The sequence below is a fragment of the Notechis scutatus genome, chromosome 14 (genome assembly GCF_049901735.1).
Source record: "Notechis scutatus isolate UNSWTSFEM ecotype Mainland chromosome 14, rNotScu1.2, whole genome shotgun sequence".
NCBI lineage: Eukaryota > Metazoa > Chordata > Lepidosauria > Squamata > Elapidae > Notechis > Notechis scutatus.
The window spans coordinates 8,039,502-8,061,731 of NC_142022.1; the positions used below are offsets into that span (position 1 = coordinate 8,039,502).

The following is a 22,230-nucleotide window of genomic DNA, read 5'->3' on the forward strand; positions in this document are numbered from 1 at the left end:
AAACATCTTCCAAGGGGAAAAAAAATCCCAAACTTTGGGACATTCCGTTTTAGTGTTTCAGAAATTATGTATTTTTTGTGTGGATGTTGTATGTTTTAATGCTGGAAGCCCGAGTCCAGAGTCCTTTCACGACAAGACGGGTGACAAGTCACAGGTAATAAACACAGTCTGACTTACGACGCCATGGAGCCCCACATTGATGTGAGAAATTTGTGAAGTGCGCTTTTGCCCTTAACGATTTTCCTTGCCACCTTTGTTAAGGGAATCCCTGCAGTTGTGAAATTAGCAACGCCGTCATTAAGTGAACCTGGTTTCCCCGCTGACTTTGTCAGAAGGTCACAAACGAGGGGTCATGGACGCTGCAACTGTCATAAATGAGGACGTTGCAACCGTCATAATTACGAGTCAGTGGCCCACCATGTCAGCATTCCAGCAATCCTCCATTCCAACCAATAACTATCCCAGGGCAGTAGCTCTTTTGAATTCTGTATAGTGCAGTGTTGGTGAGGTGTCAGGGATTTTCGGTTCAATGTGTGAAGGGTGAAGGATGTGCGTTTGTGTTTATTTTCATGGTCATGATGTGCACTGAAGATGGTATTTGATTTTGTTGTACGAGGTGCAGTGACAAGTAAACTAACTAACTAAACTAGCTCCCCGTCAGACATCTCTCAAAAGGTTCATTATTTGGATAGTAACTGGCACATCTGTGGAATCCCGAATCTGAAAGTTTCGAGCTTCCTTGCAAAAGTAAAAACTACAAATCCCTCCCTCCCTTAGCCATCATCACATCACGTGGACCAATCACCATCCGTCCCAAAGTAAGATTTCCATTTCACTATGTGCCACACTACATGACCTTGAACCAGCAAAAGGATTTTATTTTGTCTTTAACTAGATATACTCAAATAAATTCCTCCCTCCCACTTTCCCAGGCTCAATTGTGGCAGCGTGGGAGCATCGAATCTCAATATGACTTCCAAAGCTGACACGGCGTCTGAATTTTGATCACGTGACTGGGGGGGTCGTAAGTGTGGAAAAAATGGTCACAAGTCACATGTTTCAGTGCCGTTGCAGCAGCCACTAAATCAACTCCTGTAAGTCGAGGACGGCCTATAAATTTTTTGAGTCAAATCGTTACCGGTTTACAAACTAGAATTTTTCATTTGGCACGATGGCACGAGAATTGCAAACTTTGGCACATTTTGAACTGCTAAATTCAACAACCACAACCGACAAATTGTAAAGTGACTCCCATCTTTTATTTTGAATGTCCGGGTGTGCATTAAAACAATATTGACGTTACACATAGCGTTACATGTTGGTTAGGTTAGTATAACAGCATTAATGCGGTTGTACATGGCTCAACTTTTCTCCCATTTTTTTCCGGGGGGTTTTTCTCTCGTTTTGACACGAAAGTTGTAACTTCGTTTGTAAGCTCCTTTTTAATTTTGTTTTTCTAAATCATTTTTTACAACAGACACGAGGTAGAAAGAAAAGGAGGAAAGGGGGGGGAGAAGAAGAACTGGATGACAACCGGGGAAAATAAAAGAGGAAAAAAAAATGATTTCACATCTCGGGAGAAATTTTATGGTAAAGCAGCTTTCACGAAAAGAATTCCCATGTATTTCTGGCGATGGTGGCAGTTTGATTTATGATTCTATTTTTCTTAAAAAAAAAAAAAAAATCACCCTTGGTTTTTCCATTACTCCTGTGGAGAAATAGAACTGTTTCCATAGGCCTGGAAACACACGGGTGGGAACCATGGGTCCTTCTGCATCACAACTCCCATCGGCCTTGTCGATTTGGCATGCCAAGAGGGGGTCAGCGAAACCAAGGCTCCACGCCCCTGAAAATAACCCTAACTCTATTTATACCCTGAGCACTTTTCCTTAAGAACTATTCCAAGCATTTCTTTTTTCTGAAAGGAAAAAAAAAAAGCCGCATCTTTTGCTTCTGAGTGCAAAATTAAAATTAGGAAAAAAACCAAAAACAAACAAACACCCTCCTTCAATTGAAAGTTTATTCAGCGATTAAAAGCTCACAGAAATTTTTCCTAGCCCCCAAAATTTGCTGATAACATCATTATGTCCGTTGCTGAGTTAATCCCACCTTTGTTTTTTAACAGGAAATGGTATTTTTTTTTTAAACAGCCGCTTGCCATTCAGGCATTTTTTTAATTATTATTTATTTATTGTACGCTCCCCTTCCAAAAAGGAAATGGTGTTTGTTAGACAAATGCCTCTAAAACCACTGCGTGTTATGTACAAGCGAAGTTAATTCACCCAAATCATAGGAAAAAAACGGCAAGAGGCTTTAACCGAGATAAGGGCAAGCGAAGAAACCACCAAATCGACACAAGAATATATATATATATATGCAATATATATACATATACATAATTTTTTTTGTTGTTAAAAAAGGAAGTCGGGAAGAAAAGCTGAATAGAACCAGTTGTGAATACCTGCAAAAGACTGTTCAGCACAAAAACACAACTTCTCGTAGTGACAGATAAATTGCATTTAAAAAAAACCAAAACAAAAACCTGTGCCTCGATATTGGTTTAAGTTTACACTAATTTTTTTTTTGTGCGTTTTTTTTTTCTCGACGTCTGTACTCGGCATGCAATAGTAGTGCGATTACGCTCTTGCTTTTTTTTTTTTTTTTAAATATAGGTTTTGTAGGTATTCTTAAAATTAATGCACTCTCTTTCTTTTTTCCTTTCCCACAGTTTGCAGAACCTGTGTACGGTTTTGTGTGTGTGTGTGTGCGAGCCCTGTAAACAACGTCACAACAGAGAACCAGTTCAGCTGCTTCTTATGGAAACGGTCAGTTCTACGGCTAAAATAGAAGGGGCCGTTTTTTGGGGGGGGGGAGGGGAGAAGGGAGGGGAAAGCGTCTCTTGAAGGTGGCGCGGGTGCGAATCGACTGCCCCCCTCCGCCCGCCCGCGCCTTCCTCGTGTACCCTGCTAATATTCGCTCAAGCTGTGCCACTTTGCTATCTGCTTCCGGGGGTTTTCGCACACTTCCCGCCAGTGTTCCACTCCTCCGGCCGTGACGCTATGCGCCCCCAGGATCAGCCGCCCGACCACTTCGTTTTTGGTGGTCCGGTCAAAGTCGATGACCAGGAATTCCATGCTGACGTCCGGCAGGAGATCAACGGGGATGTCGTAGATGAAAGACTCGTTGAAGATGGGGTTCAAAGTGCACTTCTTGACGTGGGTTTTCTTTTTCGCGATCCGCTTCCGGCCGTAGTAGACGTTCACCTTGACGTAAGGATCTGAGGAGGAGAAAGAAAAGGCCAATAACACAGCCCAGGGACCAGCCTGCTCCTCCGGGGAGTCGCAGGCCGATGTGAAGGGATTGGCAGCTAGTCCTCAACAAGCGTTTTACACTTTTATCTCCCAGGAGTTTCTTTTTCTGGATTTGCTAACTGGACAGTTGACCGGCTGACCGCCTTCTCCCTCACGGCATTTTGTTCTCGGGACGGCTGCTCAATGAGGAGACTACAGCGTTCTCATCATCATCCTCTTTTAATGTCCCCCAGAATCCCTTGCGGGATGGAGTCACGGGCAAGGGAGGTGAGTGTTTTTACTGGCCGGATGCCTTTCCTATTGCCAATACGGAGTTTATTTCCCAGCAAATATATTCTCAGTGTGCCCAGAGAAATATCTGCCTCTACCTAGGATCGAACTCACCTGTCTGTGGGGTGAGAGGTCCACCTCTAGGCCAGCACACCACTTTCAGCATTCTCCTTATGTTCTCCCGAAACCGGTGCCTAGAATTATCCCTTTTCTTTCACCAAAAATCAATTTATTCAGATCCATAATGTGGATTGATCTGTTTTAGGAGTATCACCACCTACAACAGTGAATGGGCAGGCTCCACCTTAAAAGGTTACATGTCATCCTTGACTTACGACTATAAGGGCCAGGCTTCCATTATGGTCGTAAGTTGAGGGTGACAAGTAGCCTTTCAAGACGGAGCCTGCCCATTCACTGTTGTAAGTTGTGATACTCCTAAAAATAGATCATATGGACCTGATTTTATGACTTTCTGTGGCGGTCCTAAAGCAAACCATGCCTTAGACAATACTACAAAGTGTTGCCCCAAAGGTGGTTGTTTGTTTTTTCCCCTCAAATGCAACTAATTGGACTTGGGTTTTTTTCTCGAAGACATCTCGCTTCTCATCCAAGCAGCTTCTTCAGTTCTGACTTAAGGGTGTGAAAGGAGTCTCAGAGGGAGTGCTAACGACCAGAGGACTGCAAGGAATATAAATCCATCCAATCCTCCACCTTTCAGCCAGAACTGAAGAAGCTGCTTGGATGAGAAGCGAAACGTCTTGAAGGCCAAATCGAGTCCTGCTGCCTTTTGAAAAAAAAAAAAAAAACAGCTTTGTGACCTGGAGGACCAGACAATTTTCACCGACAAATACAAAACGTAAAATCAACAGAAGAGACGCTACGTCACTTAAGGGTTGAACCAGGGAGACCTTGGACCTCCAACTTCACAGAGCACCAAAAACTTCACAAAAGATTGCGTAATGCAGGAGACTCCACACACACCCCTCAACCTGTAGGCCGTGGCCGTTGACCAAGCTTTGGTCTAATCGTCACTGAACCACATGCTCGTATGCCTCTGCGTGCATGCACATCTCTCTTTCTGTGGGTGCAAGGCCCTACTCCTGCGAGTGTTGCAGACCTTCTGGCCTCAAGTCGTGCACACGGCGTCACAAGCCTTTGCAAATACTTGTCGCCTCTTTGTGTGAGCATCATCGCAGACAGCCCTGGGTCCCGCTCGCGCCATGAACGTCACGGGTGCTTGCACACATGTGCGCCTGTCTCCATCAGAAAAGATCACACACCCCCTTTCCCTCCTGGTCCAGGCCACCAGCCCAGAAAGGTAGAGGAACTCTGGCTTAATGGGCCCCTGGGGTCAACCAACGGTGACAGTCCTCCCACATTTCAGCCGCCCCTGGCGTTTGAGGAAACCCAACGATAGGCTGAAGAAAATAGCTTCTACCTGAAAGACCCGTGATGTCCATCTTGGGCAGCTGCCTTGCCTTCAGAACCATGACGGTCATCCTCTGAGTGACAGGCTGGTAGGACAAGGACACCTGTAGCTCTCCTCTGCTGATGCATTTCTGGGAAGAGAAGAGACAATCTTCTGGGGTGACCCACCTTAATGTTACCCTAGGCTACCCGAACAACTTCTGGAGATGTTCAGCCAAGCATCCCTGGGCTCTCAAACTGGGCCGAAAACAGGAGAACCTCTACAGCTTCGCTAGAAGGATGGAGTCAAAATTGGTTGACCTACGTTTTCCTCTTTGCTTGCAGCTGGAGAATAACCATGAGGGTTGGGATGCAAGTTGGGAAGAATGGTATACAAGCCTCCCTCCATCGGCCCTGTGGGACATTGCTGGCATCCCAAGGACACCCCCGAGCAGCTGTCCCGGCGTCGCAGACCGTTTCTCAAAACCAAATGAACAGGGTTGACGGGAGAACGTTTCAGACTGTGGGTAGACCGTAGGGAAAGCGGAGAATTAACTATGCTTGCTTTTGCGCGTGAAAACCAGAGTTGGTTTTGTTTCTGCTGTGCCAATTGTGGCTTATTCAGTTTTCTACTTTATGTGCCAAGAGTTTATTTTTTTCTGGATTTGCTAACTGGACAGTTGACGGATTTACACATTTGGACCTTCCCCATACTGGCCAGCTCCATCGTTCAATGAGAAGACCACAACCTTCTTACGTCTCCCGCCAAAAGGGGTGTCTAGAATTATCCCACTTCTGACACCAGAAATCAACCGATGATTCTACCAGCCTCCCTGCCTTTCTCGAATCTCCTCTGGACACTGTCCAGGCCAAAGGACCGTCTATCAATCTCTTTTCTTTCTCTGCTACTCCCATTTCGGTTCCCCGGGATGATCAACAGGTGTTGTGGCCCGCCAGGGGCAGCAGAGTTGGACAGTGAGGAGGTTGGGGGCTAGTCCTGGAGGCTGAGGAAGGCTCGGATGAAGGCTCTGCATCAGAGGCCGAGATGGGGCCAGGGCAGGCTGGCAGTCATCAGCTGCTTTTGGGCTCGGACAGCAGAGAGGCGGGGCAGCTTCTGGTTCCCAGCCTGCGCATGCGCACAGCTGCCGAAAGGAAGGCACAAGTAAGAACTCAGGGTTGACGTTGGGAGTAAGGCCACAGGTGGACAATGAATGGCCCCTCCCATCAGGATTAAAAGAGAAGCAAAAGAGGAGGGGGCTTTTGCAAGAAACAACTTGGCTCATCCATTCATTCCGGCCTCATGAAGATTTGTCTGTCTAACCCAGGCCTTCCTTGTCAGCACTAAGTGTGGAACTATTAACTCCGGGCAGCGTTCCAGGATTCATTAGTATACCTTCAGAAGACTGTTTGCCAAGCCGTTGGCTGACTGTGAGCAAAATAAATTCGCATTATTAACGTAATAAAAGAGTTTTTTTCCTGGGACTTAGAATTGACTTAAGTGTTTTGGGGGAGGCCTAGGACAGAACAGGTGTAGACGTTTCCAGCCCCACCCCCCTGGAGAAGACGAAATGGAGTACAGATAGCCTCGACTTACAACCGTTCATTTAGGGACCGTTTGAAATTACAACGGCACTGGGGGAAAAAGGGGGGGTCTTAGGGCTGTTTTTCAGCGACAAATTTTGTAGCACTCTCCCTCCATGGTCATTGTAATCAAAACTCAATTCACTTAACAAATGAACACCTGCAAGTGACTCGCTCAATGAACGTGGCAAGAAAAGCCATACAACGGAGCAAAACTCACAAAGGTCTCGCTTAGCAACCAATCAAGGTTGGGCTCCGTAAGTTGAGGCCTACTTTACAGGTTCCTGTACAGCCACGAATCATAACATTTTGGTGCTTGGTTCAGCCTTTTGCAGTTGTTCAAGAGCTGGCTGGCTGCCACAAGCCTCCTTAAAGGGTTAAGTTTAAAACAACAACAACAACAAAAACCAACAACACAAGGATAAAAACTTTTCTTTTTCCATCTGGAAAAATTGTTTTTTTAAGGAAAGGAAGGGAGGTGGGGATGGATTTGGGGCTCTTTTGTTTGAGTTTTGTCGTGTTGGAATTAAACTGGCACCGTGCCGAGTGTTACAAAGCCACTATTAATCCTGTGAATACTGGCCATGTTGCCATGGTTTTCCGTGCCCTACATTCAGGGCTTAAGGGATGAAGAGATGGTCTTCAAAATGTTGCTGAAATGCAGCCCAGGGGCAAACAAGCCTGGTCTCCAAGAAGACCTCCCACTCCCCCTCGCTCTCTAATTTATCATTATTTTCTACTTTACTTACCTATCTAATCTATCATTATATTAACTGTCTCTCTCTCTCTCTCTTATTTTAACTGCCTATCTAATCCATCCCGTCTATCCTATCTAACTTATCTATCATCTATTTCTTACCTATCCTATCCCATCCATCCATCCATCCATCTTGTTTGTCTCTCTCTCTAATCTATATATCTCTACATCTATCAAATCTCTACATCTGTCTATCTTGTCTATCTGTCTCTCTCTAATCTATATATCTCTACATCTATCTATCATCTATCTAATCTATCTCTACATCTATCTGTCTATCTTATCTGTCTCTCTAATCTATATATCTCTACATCTATCTATCAAATCTATCTCTACATCTATCTATCTTGTCTATCTGTCTCTCTCTATATATCTCTACATCTATCTATCATCTATCTAATCTCTACATCTATCTATCTTATCTGTCTGTCTCTCTAATCTATATATCTCTACATCTATCATCTATCTAATCTATCTCTACATCTAATCTATCTAATCTATATATCTCTACATCTATCTATCATCTATCTAATCTCTACATCTATCTTATCTGTCTGTCTCTCTAATCTATATATCTCTACATCTATCATCTATGTCTACATCTTGTCTGTCTCTATATATCTCTACATCTATCATCTATCTAATCTATCTCTACATCTATTGTCTATCTATATCTATCCCTACATCTATCTATCATCTATATCTCTACGTCTGTCTGTCTATCTATCATCTATTTAATCTCTCCATCCATCCAATTTAATTGGCGGACACGATAATAGCGCAGCGTTACCGAAGCTGCAGTTCTTCAGAGATTCTAACTCGGCTCCACCCCTGGAAATGCCATCCATCAAAAACCCTAATGCATCTTTAATGACACCACGACGTAATTTGGATCGATCGGTGGGGACCGCGCTGGCTAACAGGTCTTGATCCTCCCTCCCACATTTCTCCATACGGTGGTTGCCTCGCAAAGGCGCTCCTCTTTGTTCTGATGCTTAACACCCTGCTTGGAGCAGAGATTACAGGCCGTCCTCGACTTACAACCGCCACTGAGCCCAACATTCCACATGTATGTAAATATTGTAAATATGTGAATATTTAATTTTTTATTTTTTTAAAAAAAGAGCAACTTTTACCCAAAATCAGACAAAGGAAGCAAGCAGATTGACTCGTTCGCAGAATCACAGATTCACTCAGAGATCTAACTTTCTGCCATCTGCTGCCTGAGCCTGCCCTGAAAAAAAATAAAAGCTTCGGTCCTAAGGAAGGTTCAGCTCTGCTTTTAGATTAGCTAGAAAGCAAGAAATCCAACAATTTCCTGCTTTCTGGCTAATCTAAATCTCCCTGCACAGCAGAACAGCTGATAGCTGGGGGGGGGGGGGGGGGAAGGAAAAATAAGCAACTTAGCAGGTAAGTTTGACGGCGTGCATGCCAGGTAAGGAGGGGGAGGGGACGGGCCAGCCTCCGGAGGACGGGGAGGGCAAACCGCCCCCCCTCCCAATGGTGCAGGAGGCCGACTAGGCCGCGCCAACCAAGCAACCGGGCAGAGAACCCCGTTGCCCAAACTTTTTGAAGGCCCGTCCCCCCCAGAGTCCAACCCTACCTGTATGTTCCTCTTGATGATCTCCCTGGTCAGATGGACTTTCCCGGTGCTGGGGTCCACCCCCGCCAGCGGTACCATCACCTCCCCGATGACGTCGTCCCGAGAAAAACGGTCGAAGCTGAGCACCAGGAAGTGGAGGACCAAATCCTGGAGCTGGCTGTAAGGGATGCCGTAGAAGGTGAAGGTCTCGTCGAAGACCGGGTCCAAGGTCTTCCGGAGAACCCGCGTCTTCACCCGGTGCCTCTTGTCCGGCAGGATGGTCATCTTGATGTACGGGTCCGAGCCTTGGTTCTGCTCATCCATGACCGGCAATCCGTGGGCTTCCTGGATGGTCACCACCAGGGCTTTTTTGGGGAAGTTGTAATCCACCGAGAAGGTCAATGTCCCCAACCTGATGTCTTCTTCCGGAGAAGACAACGAGGACGTCTTGCTGCCCGCCGGCGTCAAGCTCTGCTGAGGACTCGGTTCTTCTCCGTACTCTACTTTGACCGGGAGCTGGTTGACGGAAGAAGCCGGCGCGCCCAACATTTTTTCGGAGCCCGCCAAGCCCGCTTCGGCCGCGTCCGCCAGGAGGTCCCCGTCTTTCCTGGCCACGCCCTTCTTGTCCCTCCGGACCCGCAGGATTTTCTTCTTGTTGCTCAGGGTCTCCGGGTAGATGCTGATGCCTTTGAGCATGTGGATGAACTTGTACGGGGGGCTCTTCTGCTTCTTCTCCAGCTGGTGGTGGCAACAGGTCCACAAGAAGACCGTCATCGAGACGGAGACCACCAAGACGGTGGCCCCGATGAGGCCGGCCACGATGGGGGAGACATCTGGGGGAGGGGAACGAGAAAGTGGGGGAGAAGATCAGGACTGAAGGCCTGGTGGCCCCCTGGCCTGCCAGATGTGGACCCCCCCCCAAAAAAAACCCCTCTTTAGTAACTCAATACTAGAATAGGATTGAATAGGATAACACAGTTGGAAGTGACCTTGGAGGTCTTCTAGTCCAACCCCCTTCTCAAGCTTCAACATTTAATGCAAATAGAATAGAATAACAAAGTTGGAAGGGACCTTGGAGGTCTTCTAGTCCAACCCCCTTCTCAAGCTTCAACATTTAATGCAAATAGAATAGAATAACACAGTTGGAAGGGACCTTGGAGGTCTTCTAGTCCAACCCCCTTCTCAAGCTTCAACATTTAATGCAAATAGAATAGAATAACAAAGTTGGAAGGGACCTTGGAGGTCTTCTAGTCCAACCCCTTCTCAAGCTTCAACATTTAATGCAAATAGAATAGAATAACAAAGTTGGAAGGGACCCTGGAGGTCTTCTAGTCCAACCCCCTTCTCAAGCTTCAACATTTAATGCAAATAGAATAGAATAACAAAGTTAGAAGGGACCTTGGAGGTCTTCTAGTCCAACCCCTTCTCAAGCTTCAACATTTAATGCAAATAGAATAGAATAACAAAGTTGGAAGGGACCTTGAAGGTCTTCTAGCCCAACCCTCTGCTTAGGCAGAAAACCCTGCCGCACTTCAGACAAATGGCTATCCAATCTCTTCTTAAAAACTTTGAGCGTTGGAGCATTCACAACAAACTGGCAAACTGTTACACGGATTAATTGTTCTAACTGTCCAGAAATGTCTCCTTCCTTCTAAGTTGCTTCTCTCCTTGGTTAGTGTCCACCCATTGCTTCTTGTTATTGCTACTGGCTCAACTTACAACAGTTCATTTAGTGACTGTTCGAAGTCACATCGCTGGGAAAAAAAAGCGCGACCTGGCCATTTTTCACACCAACCCCACGGTCATGTGATCAAAGCCCGGACACTTGGCCAACGACTCATCTTTATGGCCGTTTTGCAATATGCCCCTTTGCGACCTTCTGAACAAGGAACGGGTTAAGCCCGATTCACTTAAGAACCCGTCTTTCTGACTCAACAATTGCAGCGATTCGTGTCAAAAAGGCTGTCAAAATCAGACGATTCGTTTAAACATCGCCTTGCTCTGCAACGGACTTATCAACTGAGGTCATAAGTCGAGGACTACCCGAACAAGTATTCCCAGACTGTTGCAACGAGAAACGCTAAATATTATTTTCTGGGAGTTGATTTTTGGTTGCCTCACTTCCTGCATCTTTGCATTCTTCATCAGCAAATAAAAAAGAAGAAAAAAAAGAATTAAGTTTCTGTTCTGGAAAACAATAGTACAGATGTGCCCAGCCCAGCTGCAGATATGCGAGTTATAATTCCCCCAGTGATTTTTTTCTGACAATGGCTCTGTCTCTTTTGTGTCTTTTCTCTGGGTAGCAGGTTGGGTGCATTTGTGTGTGTGTGTGTGTGTGTGTGTGAGTGTGTGAAAAAAACACGGTGAGAAACAATTGCAAGGATTCTTGCTCAAATAACTTCCATGGAGAACAGGAAGATCTCACAAAGAAAAAACAAACATCTGCAATATTTTGACCCAGGAGGTGGCACATGGATCTAGGAATTTTGATGAGCAAAAATCAACTTTATTCAAGCAGCTGCTTCTACTAGAAACATAGAGATGGCAGAAAAAGACATTAAGGTTCATCGAATCTGACATTTCAGAATTTTTTTTTGTGTTTAATTATAAATATTTTTTATTTTAATTTTTTGTCGGAACTCTCCACATTTTTGCAATTTTATAAGGTTCTTAGTTTTTTAAATTTTCAATCTTAAATTATTCCAATGTTTTATTATACTGATTGCATGGTACACTACCCCCCAAAAAACCCCTATTAGAGAGAAGGGAAGTTAAGAGGTTTTATAATCAACGTGTTTATCCCAAGCATGTTTAAACTTAGTTACTGATGAGGGACCCGCTACCGAATCAAGGAGAGAACTAAGGAATTTCCTGACGGTGAGGATTTGTGGGTGCTCCATCCCTGGAGGTTTTTAAGAAGAGATTGACAGCCCTTTGTCTGAAATGGTCTTGGTTTCTCTGACTTGGGCAGGAGTTTGGACTAGATGACCTCCAAGGTCCCTTCCAATTGGTTGCCACACTATAAGAAAGACGTTAAAGCTCTCAAAAGAGTGCAGAGAAGAGCAACAAAGGTGATTGGAGGCGAGCGGAGGATAAAATATGCGACGGACGGTTGCAGGAATTGGGGGGTGTCCAGTGGAATGAAAAAGAGGGACATGATAGCAGCCTTCCGATATTTGAGGGGCTGCCGCCCCCAAAGAAGAGGGGGGGGGTTTCAACTTATTCTCCAAAGCATTTGAAAGCAGGACGAGAAGCAAACGGATAGAAACCAAGCAAGGACAGAAGCAACATGGAATTAAGGAGACATTTCCTAACGGGGAGAACAACGAAGCAGTGGAATGACTTGCTTCAAGAAATGGTCCGTGCTCCATCGCTGAAGGTTTTTAAAAAGAGATGGGCCTGTAATGGTACAACATTGCTTGATCGGGGTGGGGTGGGGGAACGGGGGGGTGGACTAGAAGACCTCCAAGGACCCTTCCCATTGTGTTATTCTGTAGTAAATCAATACACCGCTGCTATTAATCATAGTCATTGGGCCAAGGAGCAGCTTACAGGCCCGCCTGAATTAAAGGGTAGGGGGGTGTTTTGAACATTACACTGGGGTTACGACTGGCGGTCTCCATGCCTTCCCTGAGGAGGGGGGTGCCAGGCGCCCCTCAGGCTGCTTCGGAAGCGGCTCCTGCTTGTGTGAATGCCCCTGGGGGCAATTAAGGGCGAGGAGGGGGCCAGGATGGGAGATTTCCTCTCACTTGGGTGGGTGGGGGAAAGAGAAATGATGGGATTGCAGCAGCTGGCATTCACCTCCCTTCAACCCAGCCCTCCGGAGGCCCCAATTGTTCACCCATGGCTATCAAGGGAAGAGGGACACACACACACAAACACACACACACACACAGAGAGAGAGGAAAAACACACACACAGCAAACAAAGGCTTTTCCTGTTGTTGTTTTTTCCTCCTTTCTCTGCCTTCCAAGCTACCAGGGGCCGGTCCTAGAAATAGACATCACGTCATCCTTGCTTTTTTTTTTTTTCCTAGCCCCCCGCTCAAACCCCTGCCCCCCTCCTTCTCCCACCCGAGGGAATGTGGGGAAATCCCTTCTGATGAGGATGCTCGCTCTGCACCCCCCTTTCTAGGATCGGCCTCTCCTGTTCTTCCTGGCCTGGCCAGCGGTGGGCACGCCCGTGGAGGTGGGCAAGGGTGGTGGGCACAGCCACGAAGGAAGGGCACCATCCAAGCTAGGAAGCTTGCAAATAAACTGGAATAAAGAGTTCGGGTCCGTCCTGAACTTCCTACTTTTTTTGTTCTTTTTGCTTAAAGCCAGTTAGGAATACGAGGAGGAGGGAAGGAGGAACTGCCAAATGGAGAGGGTGGGTGGCATTGCCAAGCTCCCCCCGCGCCTTGCCCCCTCCAAAAAGGGCAGCTTTTCTCATGCGCCTTTAGGATGCTTTTTTTGCAAATCCAGGCACGATGGTTAGAGAATACCAATTTCTAAGAGGGGAAAAAATGCTAGAAAGGAAGGATGAAGTGAAGGAGCGATTCTGTGTGTGTGTGTGTGTGTGTATCTTTCTAGGCCTGCAGGCCCAGGATGCGGGGGGGGATGTTTGTGTAGGGCTGGTTGTGTGTGTGTGTGTATGTGTGCGCGTTGGTGTGGCGTTCCTCTCTAGGTGTTTTTCTCAGCATCTTCGCTCTCTTGCTCCCCGCAGGGATCAGCCCTTTTTGCAAAGATGCTCCGGAAAGATCCCTGGCTTTGGATCCCGCTGCGGGGTTAGTAGATCCCACCCGCCAGGGCCCAACCAGCAGGGTCGGAAAGGAGGGGACGTGTGGGGGGGAAGCAGTTTTGCAACGCCGCAAGGCCTCCAGGGTGATTATTGGAAACGGGGGTTGGATGGGGGGGAGGAATCCGGGGATCTGCCAAGCCGCGATCGATGGAGGCAAGCCGAGAGGGATCCCCGGGCCGAGCAGGGCCGGGGCCGAGGTTGCAACCAAGGAAAAGGGATGCCGGCCTGGGGGGGGGAAGAGGCCCGCCGAGAGAGCCGGGCATGGCGCAGCGGCCTTTCTCCCCGGCCCACTCACCGAAGCTGGGGTGGACGCTGGCGATCTCGGCCATGGCAACCCGGCGGAGGAGCAGAAGCGGCGGGGCGAGGCGCTCCGGAGGGCCCCCGAGGCGGCTGCGGTGCTTGGAGGATGCTCTCAGAGCGATGCAGGAGCGGCCGACTGGTCCTGCGAGCGGCGTCGGCTCCGCCCCTTTCGAACGAAGCCCGGACAAGCGCCGCCCCCTTTCGAACGAAGCCCGGACAAGCGCCGCCCCCTTTCGAACGTTTTTTTTTCTTCTCCTTCTTCAAAGCAGGATCGCTTTTGCTTGCGCGTTGGAGACGCCTTGGAGAGTGACTGGGCAAGCTGGTCGGGCGGTGGCTTATGGGTCTCTGCGGAGTTTTTGTGTGTCTGTCTGTCTGTGTGTCTGTCTGTCTGTCTGTCTGTGTATGTATGTAACTAATAGCCATTTTTTAAAACAACTTTTTAATCTCTCCCCTCTTCCCTTCCCAACTTGCCTGGGTTACTGGGGCTATGGCAGAACAAAAAAAGCCTAGAATTAAAATTGAAATTGTTGCAGGACGCTACCGAAAGAGGAAGATTTGGCCTACCGGATTGGGAAATATATTACAGAGCGGCTATTCTGACCTGGGTTAAAGATTGGAGAAGTGTTAAAAATAAAAGAATGTTAACCTTAGAAGGATATAATCTACAGGCAGGCTGGCATGCCTTCTTGTGGTAAACAACAAATTCATAGCTATTTTCAAAGGCATAAAATTAGGCAGAGCCTACTAAATGTATGGAATAAAACAACGACAAATGTACGATGAAATTTGTCGTGCATAGGCACACCAACGTGCCTACTGTCCTTGCCCTATTCTTTTTTTTTTCTTATTCGTATCCATTTCATGTATTCATAACTGTTTATACTTGTTTTCTTCTAATCGCTTGACAAAATAAATAAAATAAAAATAATCACTTGGCTGTCTACATTAGAAGTGTTAATGTACCCACGTTTATTGCCGTGAGGGCAGGTTATTACATACGAGGACATACTAGGTGAGAAGGGTGATTTAAAAACAAGACAGGAGTTGAAAGATCTGGGGTTTGAGATAGAATGGTGGGCCTATTTACAATGACAGTCGAGGTACAGTAAAGATATGAAAGAATGGGGTATTAGCAGATGGAAAACAGAATTAGACAATATTAGGTATGGATGAGAATTGGATTAAAAAAACATACAAAGTATTATTAGAATGCAAACTAGAAGAAGAAAAGGTGAAAGAAACGATGTTGGCCTGGATGAAAGACTTTGGATATGGTATAAATTTGGAAGATTGGCAAATTTTATGGGATAGGAATAGAAAAATAACTTTGGCAGCATCATATAAAGAAAACTTACACAAAAGTCTTTGTAATCCTTGAACTATGGGTTTTGTAGTACTGTTGCATTGGCGAACGAACCCGGGTTTTCCTTCTTTTAACATGCAAACCCAATGCATCTAATCATTTTTTTAAAGAACTTTTTAATTTCTTCCCCTTCCCTCTCCAGTTTGGCTGAGTTACTGAAGATGGACTTGTAATCCTTGAACTACGGGTTTTGTAGTACCGTTGCATCGGCGAACCTAACCCGGGTTTCCCTTCTTTTAACATGCAAACCGAATGCATCTTTCTAATAGCCTTTGGGGTAAAAGAACTCTTTTAATCTCTCCCCCCTCCTGACCCCCAGCTCCGATTGCTTACTGAGGATTATACTTGAATTATGGGCTTTGTAGTACCGTTGCACTGGCAAACTAACATAGGTTTTACCTTCTTTAACATGCAAACCAGATGCAAGTTTCGAATAAGACTATATTGGAAATTGCAACATGTAAAAATAGATATTTCTCCCTATTGGAAAGAACGGCCCACTGGGAACCGAATTATAGATTGCCTTCTTTCCTCCTGGGCTCTAATGTATATAGTAAGCAGCCCTGCTAAGTTTTTAATTAAGGTAGCTGAGCTTAAGAACCCAATAAATCGAAGAAATTGGGGTACCCTGCAATAAGAGAGAGTCTCTTATCTGCTTGGTGCCTCCTTGTCTTATTAAATATGCATTTTATTACTGTATTGCCTTCCATTTGTTTTATCCTGGACCCGCATTATGTATTTTATTTTATTGATAAGGCTGCAAGACTAAACAATTAATGAAGTATTCTATTCTAATAGCCCTTCGGGGGTTGCATTTAGTACAGAACATCTTTCATCTTTTTTTTTTTTCCCATCCAGCTTTGTTTGTTTTTTAGGGCATTTTCTGACTTTGGGCCTTTAGTTTTGTTTTTAGCTGCGTGGAGGGTCTTGCAGATGCTTTTAAATAAATTAGGATAATCTCCCCGAGCTGAAAATCCTACATTTATTACGGCCCTACGTGGGGTTCAACGTTCGGCTGAGTCAAGAGCTCGAGGAAGATTTTTTACAAGTCTTGAGGTCCGCTATTTTTTTTAATTTGGAGCCATGCAAACAAATGGAATCATGAATCGGGGAGAAATGCAGCAAAAATAGTAATTGAAGCCCTGGAGTAATTAAAGAAAAATAATAAATGAATGGCATATTCAGGTCATGGGTCGCATTAAGGGGAAAAAAAAAACTTTGCATCCTAAAAGACCTGCGTTCGTGTTTAAAATGGAAAACCAAAACCTAAATAAACCGATTAATCCCAACAATATTAATTACCAAGATAACCAGCAAAGCAAGCTCGCAGGAAGCCTGTGACGTCAGGGGGATAGCCCCACCCTCGGGTCACGTGGCCTTTCAAGGTCGGGAAAAACAATCCGCAAAAAAAAAAAAAAACCGGCCTTGCCAACAACCAACATGGCGGCCTTCGCTTCCTCCAGGAAGGCCCTTTCCCCTTTTTTGATAAAAAAAATCTCGCCCTTTTTAAATCCTGAAGGGGATTTCGCAAGACGACGCCGACCGTTTTGAACTCTTCCCCGCTGCCCAACCCTCCTCGAACCTTCCGACAGCGTGAAATTTCCGCCGACCGCTCAGTTTCCCGCGGCCCGCACGAAACATGGCGGAGTCGGAGGGCCCGCTCGGCGGCGCATGCGCGAGAAGCGCCTCGTCGCCTTTGACTGACGTCACTTCTGCTTCCGGCCGGATAAACGGAGGGTGCCGCTCCGGATTGGGGGGCGGAAATGGCTGCAATGAGCCGCTGCAACCGTGGGGGGATCCCCGGGGAAGATGCTCGGTTAGTTTGGCGGGGGGGTGTCCGGTGGAGGTGGGGCCCGCTATGGAAGGGCCAGAAGGCCTCGCCAGGCCCGGAACTCGCCTCCCGCATTTCGGGGTCACCCAACAAGCGATAACCACGACTCCCATCATCCCCAGCTCCAGCTGTGGCTGGGGTTTATGGGGGTCCCTTTCGTCTTTTTGCCAGCCCAGCGTCCTCTAATAGTGCTGGACTACAAAGCCCATCCTAGGGGTCATGACTCCCTCCCCATTAGAGGAAACCTCCCCTAATCTGCTTCCCGTGGAGGGGGCAAGACCCATAATCCCCAGCCACGCAAATCTGAGGGTGGTCGAGCCCCTCCACCATTCTCTTCCTTATTTTTTGTTTTGTTTTTAGGAGTTCAGGGTCACCTATATCCTCTTGCATTGATAAATAGTGTAATACGGGTAGTCCTCAGATTGCAACATTCCATTTAGTGACCGTTCGAAAGAAAGTGATTTATCGGCACGTTTCACCCTTACGACGGCAACGACCATTGGGATTTACATTAGGACGCTTGGCAACTGATTTGTGTTTATGACGGCCCTGGGAGGGTCGTGTGATTTCCTCTCCCCCCCACCTTTTGCGACCTGTCAGTCAAAGCCAACTGGGGGAAGCCGAATTCACTTAACAACCGTGTTGCCGATGTAACCACATGCCATGATTCACTTAACAACCGAGTCACTTACCTAAACCAGGAAAGGTCGTCAAAGGGGGGCAAAACTCACTTAATGGATAACCACAATGGGGACCAGAATCTCTGTCGGTATCCAAGGCAGGCGGGGGGTGAGTCGCGACCGATTTTATGACTTTTTTTTTTTTCCTGTGGTGGTTTGAAATTCTCTTTTTTTTTGGGTGGTCTTTCCAGCGCTCCGTCGAGAAGCCTTTAGCTGCCATTGTCCTTCTCCCCCACCATGCTGCCATGCAAGAAGCGGAAAACCACCCAGATGGATTCCTTCTCCGAAGCCGAGGCTCTTCCGACAGAGGCGTCGTCGCCTTCAGGTGGGATCAACCAGCTTGGTGGTCACGAAGAGATCGACCCTCCTTTGACTGAAGGGGAGGAATCGATCATTTTATATTTGTGGACGGGCCTTTTTCTATCATCCTCGATTCTCTGGCGTCTTTCCTCCAATGGAGACCAGCTCAATTTATTTACTTTACTAGCTAGATACCCTTGCTTCACTACAAAACTATTTGGTCGGGCTTAGTTTTGGGGGATGAAAATAACGGGGGGAAATTCTGCCTCTGCCTACCAGCATCCATCGGTATTCGTCTGGCGAGTGTCCTGTTGGTGTGTGTGAGAGAGTTGAGGGCTGTTTGGAAACTGAAGCAGTATTTACTGTGTGAGCAAGAAGGAGACAGCAAGGAGCTTGGGCGTGGCTTAGCTCAACTGTACTGGACTAAAGCTGCTGAAACTGAAACTGAAACTGAAACTCCTCCACTTGTGTTTTGCATTTGGAAGAGATTTCTTTCCAGGTGGGGAGGGGGAGTAGAACTCCTTAGCATTAGAGCGTGTTAATAATAATAGTATAGGAAATATTAATGCTCTGATGGTCATTTGGAAAAACCCTTTCTTAGTGAGCCCCTAGAAGCCAAGAGGAACCTACGTGCCAAATTTCAAGTTTGTAGGCATTATGGTTCTGGAGATTTTGTGATAATGTGTGTAGTGGTCTTTCACTTTTATATATATAGATTTATCAATCAAATTCGTAGAGTCACTCATCTTGCAAAAAAAAAACACAACGTTGGACAGCGGGCAGTAAATCGAATAAAACAACAGCTGTAAAAATCCACCTTAAAAGATTGATTTATCGTGAAATTTCTTTGCCGCCCATTTCGTTTCAACAGCTGTAGAAAACCACATTAAAAGGTTGATTTATTTATCATGAAATTTCTTTGCTGCCTGTCTCATTTCAAAACAAGCCTGGGCATTCTACAACGTAAAAACATTAAAATAGTCCATTATAAATATATCCAATAAAATCACAATATAAACAGAATAAAATCATTGATCCAAGATGAAGAAGTGGGCAGCCAGATGCATGAGGCAGGTACGTGCTGTTAGCTGTTAGGTAAGTAATAGATGTTATAAAATTGTTATAAGGAGATAAGTATTAGAAAACCAAATAAGAAACTCAAGGCTGAGAAGATAACAATGACCACCTTAGCAACTGAGCCACCTAAACATTTCTCTGGTTTCCCAGGAGTTCCAGGCCTGATAACATAAATAGACCTTGTGTTTATTTAGTATCTTTTTTCAATTTTACTTTTTAAAAATAATCAGATTAACGAGTAGAGAAGCTTGGAAAATAACTTTGCGTTGGCTCAAAAATGCAAATTTCCCGCTCTGGAACACGAGTCAGTTCCTCCTTAGTTTATGATGCAAAGTTTGACTTGTGACTCTTCTGAATAAAATAAAATAAATGGTATTTTCACTGTTTTTTTTCCTGGTTTTTTTTCCCAAGATGGCCCCCATTTGACCAAGCCAGAGATGGAACAGGAAGGAGGAGAAGTTTCCCCAACTGTGAAATCCCTAGGGGACACGCAAAGGGTCGAGCCCCTTCAAGAAGTGAAGGAGGAAGCTGAGGAAACGAGACTTTTTATTTCAGTGGGTGAGTAACAAACAGGCCAAATACCCCAATATTTTTGTAACTGGAGTAGATTTATATATAGTTCTTGAGTGATAGGATAGGATAGGATAGGATAGGATAGAATGGAATGGAATGGAATGGAATGGAATGGAATGGAATAGAATAGAATAGAATAGAATAGAATAGAATAGAATAGAATAGAATAATAGAATAATAGAATAATAGAATAATAGAATAGGAATAGAATAGAAGAATGGAATGGAATGGAATGGAATGGAATGGAATGGAATAGAATAGAATAGAATAATAGAATAGGAATAGAATAGAAGAATGGAATGGAATGGAATAGATGAATAGAACAGAATAGAATAGAATAGAATAGAAGAATAGAATAGAATAGAAGAATGGAATAGAATAGAATAGAATAGAAGAATGGAATGGAATAGAATAGAATAATAGAATAGGATAGGAATAGAAATAGGAATAGAATAGAATAGAAGAATGGAATGGAATAGAATAGAATAGAATAGAATAGAATAAAATAGGAATAGAATAGAATAGATTAGAATAGAATAGAATAGAATAGAATAGAATAAAATAGGAATAGAATGGATTAGAATAGAATAGAATAGAATAGAATAGAATAGAATAGAATAGAATAGAAGAATGGAATGGAATGGAGAATGGAATGGAATGGAATGGAATGGAATAGAATAGAATAGAATAGAATAGAATAGAATAGAATAGAATAGAATAGAATAATGGAATGGAATAGAATAGAATATAGAATAGAATACTTTATTGGCCAAGTGTGATTGGACACACAAGGAATTTGTCTTTGGTGCATAAGCTCTCAGTGTACATAAAGAAAAAATAAAATACATTCATCAAGAATCATAAGATGCAACAGTTAGTGATAGTCATAGGTTACTAATAAGCAATCAAATCCTACTAGGGAACAAATAAAAACAATATTAATTGTAGAGATACAAGCAACAAGGTTATAGTTATAAGTGGGAAGAGATAGATAATAGGAAGGATGAGAAGAAGAATAGTAATGCAGACTTAGTAAATAGTTGGAATAATGTTGTGGGAATGAGTTGTTTAGCAGAGTGATGGCTTTCGGGGGGAAAACTCCCCTTGTGTCTAGTTGTTCTGGTGTGCAGGGCTCTATAGTATCATTTTGAGGGGAGGAGTTGAAACAGTTTATGTCCAGGATGTGTGAGGGGTCCGTAGATATTTTCACAGCCCCCTTTTAGACCCCTGCAGGATACAGGTCCTCTGTCAAGATTCCGGCAGTTACCCCCCATTTAAATCATGAGTCTCGAGCCAAAGTTCCAAAACTTAAAAAGGATTTATTGAGAGTAAACTTGCCGGCACTGCCTGGGTGCAGCCGACTCTGAGACACATCATTCATTATCACCCTTGACCCTGGCAGACATTCTGCCTTGGCTACGAAGGAAATGAAATGTTAAAAAGTTATGGATATTTATCTACTTAAGCACATCCTAAATGATATTAAAGTAGCCAAAATATCCGTCAGGATTCTTTACAGTTCCCCCCAATTAAATCCTGAGTCTCGAGCCAAACTTCCAAAACTTCAAAAGGATTTACTGAGAGTAAACATACCGGCACTGCCTGGGTGCAGCCGACTCTGAGACACATCATTCATTATCACCCTTGACCCTGGTTTTCCCCTCACCCTCCCGGGTGTATCATAATTCATATTCTCCAATGGGACACCTCCCTAGCCCAGAGTCATCCATCACGTTCTCCAGTTAGAAGTTTGCTCGGCAGAAACTTCAGTCACCTAGTTACTATCTTTGGAAAACTATTTATGGAATGCACTTTTGATTTCCAAGCTGCTGCACTGCTCCTTCCCCCGTCCCTTTCTGTTGACAACTCTAAAAATACCATAGAAATATTTCCATAGAAATGGAAGGCCATTGTTTTTTCCTGACCACAATTGTGCTTAACATTTCTGTCGCTAAATGAGTTTGCCATCTTCCCCCCCCCTTGCTTGCAGACGAACGAGAAGGAGGGAAGAAACCCAGGCGGAAGGGAGTTAAAAGGCAGTGGGAAGGGAAGTCACCTGAGGAAGACGAAGGAGGAGAAGGAGAAGGAGAAGGAGGAGGAAGGAAGTTAGCTTGTGACCTCAAATTGGACGAAACCTTGGACCGCACGCTGGAAGACGGGGCGAAGCAGCACAACTTAACAGCCGTCAACGTACGCAACATCCTTCATGTAAGTGTGGAACACAGCCGACGGGACGGGTCAGTCCATAAACAGACCGTCCTCGACTTAATGATTCGTTTAGGGACCGGAGTTAGAACAGCCCGGGGGAGTGGGGGGGAGGAAGGACTTAATACAGGTAGTCCTCAGCTTACAACAGTTCGTTTAATGACCGTTCAAAGTTAACAACTGAAAAACGACCGTTTTTTTTTCCACGCTTCAC

At 45.2% G+C, this 22,230-nt stretch overlaps 2 protein-coding genes and 1 long non-coding RNA gene across 3 annotated transcripts in view; 2 read left to right on the forward strand and 1 right to left on the reverse strand.

Annotated features, from left to right (window-relative positions):
• Window positions 1–1,673: 1,673 nt before the first annotated feature.
• Window positions 1,674–14,291, reverse strand: SYT11 (synaptotagmin 11). Its single transcript, XM_026689913.2, has 4 exons — window positions 13,983–14,291; window positions 8,930–9,741; window positions 5,020–5,140; window positions 1,674–3,277 (listed from the first exon to the last, which is right to left on the reverse strand). The coding sequence occupies exons 1-4, from the start codon at window positions 14,014–14,016 to the stop codon at window positions 2,967–2,969; spliced, it is 1,278 nt and encodes a 425-aa protein (XP_026545698.1). The 5' UTR covers window positions 14,017–14,291; the 3' UTR covers window positions 1,674–2,966.
• Window positions 14,292–18,084: 3,793 nt separating this feature from the next.
• Window positions 18,085–22,230, forward strand: part of GON4L (gon-4 like) — a 35,897-nt gene continuing 31,751 nt past the window's right edge. Inside the window, 3 exon segments of the mRNA XM_087943667.1 lie at window positions 18,085–18,186; window positions 19,650–19,796; window positions 21,802–22,019. Of these exon segments, the coding sequence (XP_087799793.1) occupies window positions 18,099–18,186; window positions 19,650–19,796; window positions 21,802–22,019 (453 nt within the window). The 5' untranslated portion in view covers window positions 18,085–18,098.
• LOC148129527 (uncharacterized) lies at window positions 18,719–19,075 on the forward strand. Its single transcript, XR_015745368.1, has 2 exons — window positions 18,719–18,853; window positions 18,900–19,075. It is a non-coding gene; the product is annotated as an uncharacterized LOC148129527 (long non-coding RNA).